Source organism: Eurosta solidaginis, chromosome 3 (genome assembly GCF_040869045.1).
Source record: "Eurosta solidaginis isolate ZX-2024a chromosome 3, ASM4086904v1, whole genome shotgun sequence".
In the NCBI taxonomy this organism is placed as follows: domain Eukaryota; kingdom Metazoa; phylum Arthropoda; class Insecta; order Diptera; family Tephritidae; genus Eurosta; species Eurosta solidaginis.
In genome coordinates this window covers 182,513,273-182,526,303 of record NC_090321.1, presented here as the reverse complement: position 1 = coordinate 182,526,303, position 13,031 = coordinate 182,513,273, and the positions used below count along the sequence as shown (strand labels likewise).

Genomic DNA, 13,031 nt, shown 5'->3' with positions numbered 1-13,031 from the left:
TGTTTTTTTAGTATTTATAATTCTAAGTCTGTTTTACCTATACAAATAAAATTTGATATCTAGGTTATATACATACTTACAAAGAGGTGCACGCTATTTTGACCTTTAGTTTAGTGAAATTAATTCTTCGTATGATCGGCGCCCTCGATAGGAAGAAGCTTGGGCTGAAAACTTATCGCAAATGAAAATATTCCATTTCATTCTGATCCACAGTACTTCTCAACAAGAAATAATCGTAATTTTGGATGCCTCTATCTAGAAAAAAAAATCCGTTAATATATATACATGTAAGGCGCGATAATCTCCGAAGAGATCTAAGACCGAGCCTCTCTTCCAATTTGCGTCGTGCTCCTCTTGATTTTCCCTACAAATTGGCCGGCGGGACCTACATGTTTTATGCCGACTCCGCACGGCATCTGCAATGCAGATGAGTTTTCACTGAGAGCTTTTCATGGCAGAAATACACTCGGAGCGCTTGCCAGACACTGCCGAGGGGCGACCCCGCTTAGAAAAATTTTCTTCTAAATGAAAAACCTTATTTCTAAAAGTTTGATGTTGATTTGCCCCGGCTGTGAACCCAGGGCATACGGTGTGGTAGGCGGAGCACGCTACCATCATACCACGGTGGCCGCCAATCCGTAAATATAATTGATGTATATTGGAACCATATTCCGTTATCTTGTGTCAAATTTAGTTTGGAGACAAACCGGTTTTGGCGTTACGCCATAATCAGTGTCAATTATCCACCCTGTAGGAAAAACAACAAAATAAAAAAATAAAAATAATCGTGAATACAAGTTACCTCCGGACATATGCTTTGCAAAAGCTTCCAAAGTTAAAGGAAGAAATTAAAATACGAAATAAACATGATCCGTTAATTTTGTTATTCCACAGAATTTTAATGTGACTTACGCAGATTTCAAATTCCATATATAAACCTGATGTTTTTAGCCGCATGATGCTATGAATTTTATGATCACATAATATAATTCATCATATGATCACATAAAATTAATTATCATATGATCACTTCACATGCTATCAAATCATTTGAAGTCATAACATAATCACACAAGTCATAGTATGAAACGAAATTTTCGATGATAGGCCTGCCTGTCAGAATATTTTCCTATGTACCTTTAATTTTTACTCTATAAGAAAAACAAAATACACTGAGCAGATATAACCTTTAAACCAGGCATGCTTAACGAACGAAACGATATCATTTCGTTACGATAATCAACGTTAATAAACGAAACGAAGTCATTTCGTTTCGTTTATTAACGTTAAGAACGACAAATTAACGTTAATTTGACGATCTTAACGTTAATAAACGAAACGAAGTGACTTCGTTTCGTTTATTAGCGTTGATTATCGTAACGAAATGATATCGTTTCGTTCGTTAAGCATGCCTGCTTTAAACTGATAATTATGTTGATATGAAGTGTATACATATATACATGATTTCTTAATTCACATCATATGATCAATATTAATGTGGCATTTTCTAAACTTTTGTATAAAACCTATAATAAATAAAATTTATTAATATACCATTGTATATCTTTCAGAATCCATCTGAGGATTGGAGTTCGCCGATATTTGAAATTGGCATAGCTGGTCATTGGACTCATAATGAGAGCACACATACCGAAGATTTTACGAAGTTCTTGAAAAGTTTTCCCAAATATGTTGATGCGATAGCTTGGCCAGCCTACTATGAGACTCGATTATTTTAGTTTTAGACATTGGCAATTGACATACATCTTATTTGTATGTTTATCTATAAATGTATGTGTAATAAATATCTACTTTATTTATTATTCCACGGTAAATATGATGAAATTTAATATGCACGAGATTGTTATTTAAGTAAGAAGATTTTGTAATAAACGAAAGAGATTTTGTAAAATTTATATTTGTATTAGTGAGGCGGTTATTAAATTTATGAAAATATATATTTGAAACAATCTTTAATTTGTAATTTGCTTAATAATTTGAGTAAAATTTAAAAAACTTCACATAAGGACGGACAAGGCGACAGCTGTTTCGATTATACCCCGTAAATCTCTTCAAAACATTTTCTACCGGGAATGGAATTTGAACCCGCGCTCCTGCGATGGTTGAACTGGTATAAAAGCTTTCTGTAACGCCATGCTTGATATCACGTTGTTTGCAAATTATGTGAATATATCCACAACAGTTGAAAGCGGTCATAAATTTCTCGATTTGCACAAGTATGTTGAATTATCAAATTCATTTGTAAGTTGACCAGTCTAACGCAATATACGTCGCTGCTGTCCCACTCAACCTACTAAGTGAACACCATAGCGCAAAGCGACAGTTTCACACTGAAGGATAAATGACTACCGCCGAACTGGTGCTGATCAGACGCGCAGCGGAACAGTTGGTAGCCACTTTTGTACCAACAGCGTTTAAGTCTGAGTTGTTTGTACGTATTTAAATTAACCTTTGGGGTGTTTCAGACGTTGAAGAATTTTACCCCGTTTGTCAGCTATGTATTTTATTTACACAGCTGAATATGCATGCGGTAAAATCTAAAGGACGTGCATGAAGTTGTAGCTTTTCCAAGCGAAATGAGGTATATCTGGAAATAAATTCCATTAACGTCAATTACTGAGGCCATAGAAAGTATTAGCGTCGCGTATGGTATTCAGGTGTGCTAATCTTACTTACTTAATTGGCGTTTAAACGGTTATGGAGGTCCAACAAGGCGCGCCAATTGGTCACACCAAGGGAGTTTAAATCGTTTTCCACCTGGTCCTTCCAGCGGAGTGGGGCCGCCATCTACCTCTGCTTCCATAGGCGGGTTCCGACTGAAACACTCTCTTGGCCGGAGCGCCATCTTTCATTCGCATAACATGGCCTAGCGAGCGCAGTCGCTGGGTTTTAATTCGCTGGACTATGTTGATGTCTGCGTATAGCTCGTACAGCTCATCGTTAAATCTTCTTCTGTACTCGCCATCGCCAACGCGTAGAGGTCCATAAATCTTTCGAAGAACTTTTCTCTCGAACAGTCCCAGAGCCGCTTCATCTGATGTTGTCATGGTCAATGCTTCTACACCATATAGCAGGACGGCAACGATAGGTGACTTCTAGAGTATGATTATCATTTGCGTAGAGAGGACTTTACTTTCCAATTGCCTACCTAGCCCAAAGTAGCATTTATTGACAAGATTGATTCTTCACTGGTTTTCCCAAATAAAGTCTTTTACTATTTCGAAATTATGGCTGCCAACAATAGCGCGGTTGCCGAGGCGCATATGCGCTTATTCTTTGCTCCATGACAGCAGGTACTTCGTTTCGTCCTCATTCACCACCAAACCCATCTTTACTGCTTCTTTTTCCAGTTTGGAGTAAGCAGAACAAACGGAGCGGATGTTTAAACCGATGATATCAATGTCATCAGCATATGCCAGTAATTGCAAGCTTTTATAGGATAGTGTTCCCGAGCGGTTAAATTCTGCAGCTAGTATAATTTTCTCCAGCATCAAATTAAAGAAATCGCACGATAGGGGGTCACCCTGTCTGAAACCTCGTTTAGTTTCGAACGGCTCGGAAAGGTCCTTCCTAATTCTGACTGAGCTGACGGTGTTGTCAACGTCATTTTGCACAGCCGTATAAGATTTGCGGGGAAACCAAATTCAGACATAGCGGCATATAGGCAGCTCCTTCTCCTGCTTTCGAAGGCGGCTTTAAAATCGACGAAGAGGTGATGTGCGTCGATTCTTTTTTCGCGGGTTTTCTCCAAGATTTGGCGCATTGTGAAAATCTTGTCGATGGTAGATTTACTAGGTCTGAAACCGCACTAGTAAGGTCCAATCAGCCGACTTACGGTGGGCTTCAATCTTTCGCACAATACACTTGACCAGACCTTATATGCAATATTAAGAAGGCTGATTCCGCGATAGTTGGTGCAGTTTACAAAATCCCCCTTTTTTGGACTGGGCAAAGAACACTTAGATTCCAATCGCCATGCATGCACTCGTCCGCCCATATTTTACGAAGAAGCTGATGCATGCGCCTCCTCGACGCCGTATTTGAATAGCTCCGCAGGCAATCCATCAGCGCCCGCGGCCTTTTTGTTTTTCAATCTGGTTATTGCTATTCTGACTTCGTTATAATCCGGTGGGGGACATTTATTCCATCATCATCGATTGCGGGATTGGGTTCATCATCCCTGCGCGGTGAATGGGTGTCTCCATTTAGGAGAGCAGAGAAGTATTTCCCCCATAATCTAAGTACTCTCTGGACATCAGTTACAAGGTCGCCGTTTTCGTTCTTACAGGAGTTTGCCCCGGTCTTAAAACCTTCCGTCTGACCCCGAATTTTTTGGTAAAATCTTCGGACGTTATTCCTAATGGCTAGAAGCTCAAGCTCCTCGCACTCACGCCTTTCTGCCTCTGCTAATTTGTTATATCAAAATCTCCAATTTCAAAATGAAAGTGCTTCAAAAACTATTTAGTACAACAAATAAATGTCATTATAATTATTTCAGAAAAATTTGTAGAGCTACAATGAAATTGTCGGCAATGGACACGTACGAAATTCAAAGAGTTTGGTTCATTCATCTCCAATACAAAAAGAAAAAAATATGTAACTTCACTCCCATTTGCTGATATCAGGACAATTTTTACTATTTCTGGTACAGGCTTATTTAATTCCTAGTATTGATTCAGAAAAAATGTGAGGTTGCTGCTCATTTGTTTTCAAAGTTTTTTTTAACTTCTTATTATAATTCTCTTTTCTCGTGTTTGATATCTATATTTATTGTTATACATATTTTGGAGATAATGCAATGGGAAATTAATCAGGAAATCATTTAACAAATCGCCCGAGTTTCACAATTTATTAATCCTAGTTTTTCATACTCTATATCAATGGTATTTCATTTCCGAAGTGGATTTATAACAATAAATTGCAAAAACTTCAAATTTAAAAAAATGGGCGTGGCACCGCCCCTTTTATGACTAAGCAATTTTCTATGTTGCGGGAGCCATAACTCGAAGAAAAGCAGCTTAGATATAAAACAAGTTTTAAAGAGTCGTAGACTAGAATAACAAGTGACTTATTTTGTTTTGTTGATTTTCCGACAGGGTTGCTCTCCAGAATGAAAATCGACACTGATGATGGCACAACGCCGAAACCGGTTTGTCTCGAAACCAAATTTGATAAGGGATGACGGAAAATCGCTCCAATATACAGAATAATAAGCTATAACTAAAAAAAAATAATAGTTTCGCATCAATTATATTTTACTTATCAAGTTTTATTGTAAGAGGAAAGGGGGAGACATTATTTTTTAAACGAGCGGTGCCACGTGTTATGTAGAAAAGTAATTTATCTGAAATGAAATGTACAATTGAAGCTCACGCTGAGTATATAATGTTCGGTTACACCCGAACTTAGACACCTTTACTTGTTACACCTAAATTTGGCCGACGCAGTCACCCCTGTGACTGCCAGAAAAAGAATAAAAGTGTTTAACCAGTTACAGTAGTCTATGACTAAAATTATAAAACCTTTTTTTGTATTTTTTCGACCTAAAATTCTTAAAGTTAAGAGGTTACGGAAAATGAGTTAAAAAAATTTATTAAAATGTGTTTTTTGAGGGGAGAATTTGAAAAAGTCACCCCGGTGGCTCGTCGGCCGAACTACAGTTAAATTTCGAGCCAAATTAAGTGTAAAGTCTTGACTAGCCGTACCATTTTTTATGAAAATATATTAGTCAGCACCCGCAAAGTCGTAATTAATATAAAATTGTTTTATTATGCGCTTGTTTTGTTTGCTTATCTAAAAGAAAAAGTACACCTTAAAACCATGGTCCTAATATAACATTTGTATTTGAAAATTCAAAGTACGATGAAAAGAGCTTTATAGCATTTAAATTTGTAAATCAAGAGATATTTATTAAAAAAACATTTTAATAAAAACTAACACCCGTATTCATAAAAATACAGAAGGTTTGGAAAGATTTTTGAAAAACATATCCCTACGAATTTCCAATTAACTATAAGACGTTTATATACTCACACTGTTCACTCGAAAATATAAGTTAAAATTTCGAAAAACATGAAAATGCAAACATATCAATAGTACAGATTTTCATTTGACTATTTCATCAATGTTACTACCCTACCACTATTGGTAATAAAGGTCATGATGTTTGCAGTGCCCTTCATTTTTCAGTTTTCCCCTTTTGACTAATTTCCGGATTTTTAATTTTTTTAAGACGCTTATATTAGGTATACTTTTTGTTTGGATGTATGTAATTCTATTATATCAAATAATAATAAAAAATGTTGCGCATAGGCACGGGTACCCGTTGTTGTTGTTGTTGTAGCGATAAGGACACTCTCCGAATGCCTTGCGGAGTGTTATCGATGTTGATGGTCCCTTGCCGGATGCAGATCCGGTACGTTCAGGCAACAAGCACTATAAAGGTACTAGCCCGACCATTTCGGGAACGAAATCTTGAAACCTTCTAGGCCATCACGCGCTCCCACCCCCTAGATCCATCAGGAGTTCGGGGTCGCCAGAGCCTCGGCTGTTAATGAAACAGCATTCACCACGGGAAGGTGAGGTTGACAATTGGGTTGGAGAAGCTATATATTGCGCTGGCAACCCCTTGAATCAATTTGGTGTTTTAGTCGCATTTTACGGCAGGCATACCTACCGCGGGTTTATTCTAAGCCCCCAACTCGCTGGAATTCACAGGTGCCCTTCTTCTCAGATGGTATAAATAGGTTTGTGTATAATTTGTTGGTTTTTAATAATGCAACGTGTTTATTTCCAGGTTTCTTCATTATTCTTCATTTCATTCACAAAATTTAAAACGATCTTTTCCCGCATGAACTTTTGATAGTTATTTTTGGAATAAGTAATAATCTTTGCAATCCCTGCCTAAATTCCCCGATATAATCTGAGATATTTTATGCATGTTATTAGTGCACTGAGCAAAGGCCTTATCGAAACAGTTGCAACATTTTTTGCAGTTCAAATAATTAGTTGTTCATTTTAATATAGAAAATAAGCAAAGCAAGAGGTAAGTACAAAATTTATCTTCTGTTGTTATACCAATGTTAATGGTCGACTTAATTTCGTGAGTTACCGCTGTATTGATTGGATCGGATTAGATGTAGGGCTCTTCAAACTATTCGAATAATTCGATCAATCGACTATGCGATTAAAGATTTCTGTACGTTTATGAATCGAATTTCACTTTTAGAACAGCTGATTTGTTTAGATTATTCGAATAATCGCAAGTTTTATCTATGTTAATTTGAGTGCTCACTAGATATTAATATCTTTAAATGCTTTATCTCTAAATTGGTGTCCCCTAGTAAAATTGTTAAAATTTTCCGGTTTAAGCGAGAACAACTTAAGTAAGTAAGTAAAAATTTAGAGAACATCAAAAATGGTAAAATATTAAATGTTTTTTCAACCATGCAATACGATTGACGTGGCCAAAGTATTTCAGCTTTACTTACTTAATTGGCGCTTAACCGTTTAGCTTTATTGAACTAAATTTCAATCCACCTAATAAATGGCAAAATGAAAAAGATTTTTACGAATATATATTTGAGTGACAAGAAACTAAATATTACCGTGAAGTGCTACTTTGAATGGCCAGTAACATGCTAACAATGTATTTTGCTTGATAGATATTTCAAGGCTAGTTTAATCGTTACTATCGGAGTATTTATCGACAACTTCGCTAGTATTCACTAAGGGATTACATAAGGGACCATTCAATACTAGAAATGTTGGGCATTATATATGATGTTTTAAGACAATCTATTTCTGGACTGGTTCAGCTTTGCGTCGACATTATTTCAGATCATTTTAGAATTATTATGAAAAATTTCAGTTCAACTCATTCGTGAAAGCTTTCTAAAAACACAACAACTGTGTTATGTGAGAGTTAAATAATTGCATAGATCGTACATCTTATTGTCAAAAATACTTCAAATGCTGTAATGGATTATAATGAAATTTGCCAAAAATACGGAGCTTGACAGCATAGTAACATGGCTCAAGTAATGCAAAAAATGAACTTTCGAACCGACAGGTTAAGTTGGACTTAAAAGGAAATCGACTTATTAAATGCTAGACACACGATGGAAATTAAAATATTACATTTGCGACGGTTTGTTACTCAATCATAATGACAAAATCGTGTGACGCCAGGAAAGCAAGAAAGGGAGTGGGACAAAATTCTAAATAAATCTAGTTAAAAGTTTAGTTCCTTTTGACAAAGCAGCTGTTGTGCAATGTGGGGATAAAACTGTGAAATTGTCTTTAGTACGACCTATGGTCCAACGACTTATCAAAGCCCATATAACAACATCCTCACAAGACGATGCAATGTACGGGCAAATTTTTGACTAAAATAATTGCAACATTTGCAGGCTCTCGATATATGAACATCAATCATGAAGACTTATCGGGGCATAAAAATACAAAAGAAATAAATTTACTTAAGACTTAAAAATTTTAATTTAATATTCATAACCGCATTTTTAGCACTTGTCAGTTTTCTGCAATTATCTCAGAAGTTTGAGGGTATAATGGCAAATTCGACACAAACCCCTAAATAAGCGCCCAAAATACATTAATATACATACGAACATGGGTCTGGTTATAGATATAGTCCCCTTTGTTTTGTGTTACAGCTGTTATCGAAGCTATTTTTTTTTTTTTTTCATTGAAATCTGTTTACCTAAACCATAGCCCACATAGCTGTCCGTATTAGAGATATACGCCGCCGCCGCCGCCGCCGATTTTAGTCGATTTTGGCACGCCTCCGCCGAATGCCAAAAATATCGGCGCGGCGGCAGCGGCGTCCGGCGCGGTACTATATTTTCTACTCATTTAAGACTGTTTAGGCCATTTATTGTTCATTTCAAAAATTGGTCGGATATGGTCGAAAGTGATATCAACGGATGCGCATCACTGCCAGTTATAAGAAACTAATTGAGAAATTTAACTCTTTCTAACTGTTCATAAGTTATTAAAAAAAAACAGGCGCTTTCGATGTCAGCTTAACACGGACTTTGCATCACCCAATTCATCAAGTTATTAAAACAAAACACTAAAAGAAAAGTTTTATAATAAATTTATATGCTCACTTTGCTTATTTTTTTCAAAAAATTGATAATTAACAATGCAAATAAAATGGCACAAAGCGAACATGTTTTCAAAGTGACCTCAAGTTGTTAAAAAAGGAAATTACCAAAAAAAAGGTGCCGATTTTTAAAAAAAAATTTACATTGCGATTGGCTGAAGGAATAAGCGAAATCAGTTGCAAAATCCTTTAGTAGGTTCTAGGGCATAAAGACTCTTTTGAAATGATTCTTACCTCATACTTAAGTTGAGGATATATGTACGTATGAGAAGGGTTTGAAAGATCGCTTGGGCTTACACTTAAACACCTGTTGTTTACTTGCGAAACTATACTGTAGCGTCTGAAATTTTAATTTTGATTTTCACACTTCATCCTTCGATACCCAAGTCTCCCGGTTTGACATTTCCTAAAGTTGGCGGCCCTTATGCAAAACTAGTCCCTTGGAGTGAATAACATTGTTTATAGCCTACCAACCAAGTTTAAATATAACCTACGCGTTACGGCTCCTTTTACAAACGTGAATACGTAGGCACATATATCTACCAGGTGAGGCTTTGTCCTTCGCAAGAACACTCTAAGTGGTGAGGTAAAAGCTTTCCCAAGACAGTCGAACTAAAGACTGTGTGTGCTACTACCCTAAAGTAGTGGACAGTCGAACTAGTCTGAAAACTGAAGCTTCGCGGTCATCCATTCTAAAATATCGTTTTCATTTAACGAATTATTGAAATCAATGTTGTGAACACAGACGTCTGAAAAATTTGATCTACATTTTAAAAATTGTATCCACGGTCCTTGTAAAATTTTAATTATGTAGATGCGCCGAGGATTATACGATTTTCACCCATGAGTTACGCAATGACATCCACTTAGACTGCTTATGATTTCGAGGGCGGCATCCTTGGCCGAATAATTACTCCCTAACGTTTCAAGGTGTTTCTCTGGTGTAGCTCGGCAGCATAGCGCGACAAAAACATCCGTTAGAAAGACTTCGGAACTACACCTAGAGCTTCTAGGAAAGTGACGTCGACGAAGGTACATATGTGTTCGAAGTCGCAGTCCTATATCTTCTGTGCTGGCATATAGTGTGAGGGTCAGGAGGCGTGGTAGCGACTGGTGGTCGGGATTGCTACTGTTCGCACATCGGGAATTGTAGCTCCTAATCATCGGGAATTGAAGCTCGAAAAAACTGGATGCGCCCTGTACCACGAGAGGCATGAGTATTAATAGACCATGAATAGCAACCGTAAGTCGCTTTTGTGCGTGACCGCCAAGGAGCCACAAATGATTTAAAGAAATTGTGGTCGCGACGATTATTAGGAGTTAACCCCAGGTGAAACTACGCTTTGCACGTGATATACAGACAAAAGTGTAACCATTTTACGTATCTCTATTTCTTTTCAGCAGACGCAGCAGTACCAATTCCAAAGACCCGGGTTAGGTTCGAAGCCTCCCTGGAGTAAGTGAACGAGGGACAATCCCTCCGCAAAGAGCTACTACTGAGAATTTTTGAACGATTTGCGAGTTTTTAAGGCAAAAACCCCGGATCTTTCCGAAATGCCCAAAACTTTGATTTCCTTAAATACATCCAAATAAAACCTTTCCTAAATACTTTTTTTAAATAGAAAAATCAAGCTTTTTAAAGTAAGAACACCGGCGTTTGCCTAGCCGCCGCCGCCGATAAAGTGATCGGCGTAAACCTCTAGTTCGTATGACCGTATGAACTTTTCTGGAGATACCAGACATCAAGTTTTGTCCAACGGGTTTGTCCATTTTTAGCAACACTGCTCGCCAATATATTTTTACTGGTGTAATACTTTTTGTTGCTTTTCCTATTTTCAAAACTTTTGCTTTCATCCGTGCGCAATATCGCTCATTTGACCGCAACTAAGTCCCTTAAGGTGAATTCAAGTTTTTTTAATATAATATAGATTGTTGTCATTGAACCAATTTTGGGTGGCACAAGCGTAATGTGCTGGAGATAAGTCCGTCAAAAATTACAGGTGCACCATTGTGACGTTGTACGAATGGCCGATGTGTTTGAAGCTTAAGTACAAAGCCGCAACAAAATTCTCAAGTCCCTTGCTGTCAACACTTGGGGAAAAGATAAAGAATCGTTGCCAAACACGTATAAAGCAATTGGCCGGTCGCTCATGTGCTACGCGTCACCAGTTTGGCCGCCTGGTCTTAAAAACACATACTGGAAAGACTGCAGACCTGCCTAAATGCTGCACTCAGAACTGCCACGTGATGTCTGCTTATAATCCATGAACATCATCTACATAGCTAGGCCAAAAAGCTCAACATTAAAGAGCACAACGAAATTCTTAACAGGCAGTTTTAGCTAATTTGTCAGAAACTAGGACAGCCTAGCAAACAACTGCTTGATCTAGCTCCGCCCCCAAGAGGGTTACGGGAACATCTCCATAACTACTATGATGAGATTCGGCACCTGCCAATACAGCTGTTGGATTCAGACGAGTATAAGAAGGTCATCAGCCGAATTCACACAGCATCGGCAAACGTTTTTGCCAGGACGCGCATGATCAATATACACTGTTCTACTCTTGCAGAAGAAGAATGCACACTACCAAGGGATACACGAGACACCCTGACTCAACTTCGTTCTAAGCCACCTTTGCTGTGGCGCAAAAGTGTTTTTTGTGCAGTGGCATAGTATGTACATGTGACTGTCGCCTTTTTTAAACAACATTAGGATTATGAGTCCATTCTCTCGTTATTGAAGGCTTGACTTTAGAAGCTAATATATTCAAAAAAAAAATAAAATTGAAACACCAATTCAAAAATAATTTATTTACAGCGTAATTTGTCAATATTAAAAACTTTATAGGGAGTTCTAAATTTGCAGATCTTTCTCTAGCAGGCCTTATATCTATCCTTATATTATTACATAGTTACAACTAAGTGATCAGAGTTTCAAGACTTCATTACTGAAGATTTCATATATTATAAATTTTTTATAATTAACTGCTTAGAGCGAATATCGTAAAAACTGGAAAATATGTTCCCGCAAAGACGTCATAAGACCAAAGAGGCTTGAATAAATTGGAATCTAGTATATACGAAAATGCGTAAGGATAAAGAAGTATTTTTATACAAATCTATATACACAAGCGCCTTCATCAAGTATATACTCTCCGAATTTCATTAAAATTGCTGTCTCATAGTCAAGAAATCTTTATGTGCATAAAATCTATGCCACACGTCTTCATTTATTATCTGCGCTAGCTATATAAGGTGTGTCGACGTTATCGCTGAATTATATGGTGACTTATTTTTAGACGTTATTTGAACTGCGTGTGGGATATTATTAGCAATTTTTATGGTTAGTTATTTTTAACGGTATTTCTTTAAATTTATACCATAACTTCCCAGATTTGGAAAAGGGAATTTTTGGAAGTTTCTTTGAGCGCGTTATGTAAAAATGATGAGAATGAAATTTAAAGATGTAATAATAAAAAAATTTTAACAGTTTGGAAAGGCAGTTTGTGTGGTTTTTCGCTTTCAACAGGAAAATCAGGAGTTTTTCCCACATTATGTCAAATATGTATTATCGATTCACCTATTATTATCAATGATGTTAAATGAAAAACAACAAACACAAAATTTAAAAAATAAGCGCAATACTTTTTTGATATCAGCCACAAATTTAACAATTGCGTGAGTAATAAAAATTTATATTGCAAATGGGCAAAACGCAATATCCAACTGTGGCAAAATCGATGGCACAAATAAGATTCTAGATACACTTAACAAATATCAAGGGGAAGTACTTCATAATCGCGAACTTAAAAAAACATCTAGACAAGACAAAATACAGTTATAAAGAAATCCCGAAAAACTTAAACTATAAATCAAAACATAA

General features: G+C 36.8%; 1 protein-coding gene across 4 annotated transcripts in view; it reads left to right on the top strand.

The window, feature by feature from the left end:
* Positions 1 to 1,977, top strand: part of LOC137244745 (endoplasmic reticulum metallopeptidase 1) — a 117,846-nt gene extending 115,869 nt beyond the window's left edge. For all 4 annotated transcript variants that reach the window (XM_067774188.1, XM_067774189.1, XM_067774187.1 and 1 more), the window contains one exon: positions 1,572 to 1,977. In XM_067774188.1, coding sequence (XP_067630289.1) covers positions 1,572 to 1,739 — 168 coding nt within the window. In that variant the 3' untranslated portion in view covers positions 1,740 to 1,977. The remainder of the gene's footprint in view (positions 1 to 1,571) is intronic.
* Positions 1,978 to 13,031: the final 11,054 nt, after the last annotated feature.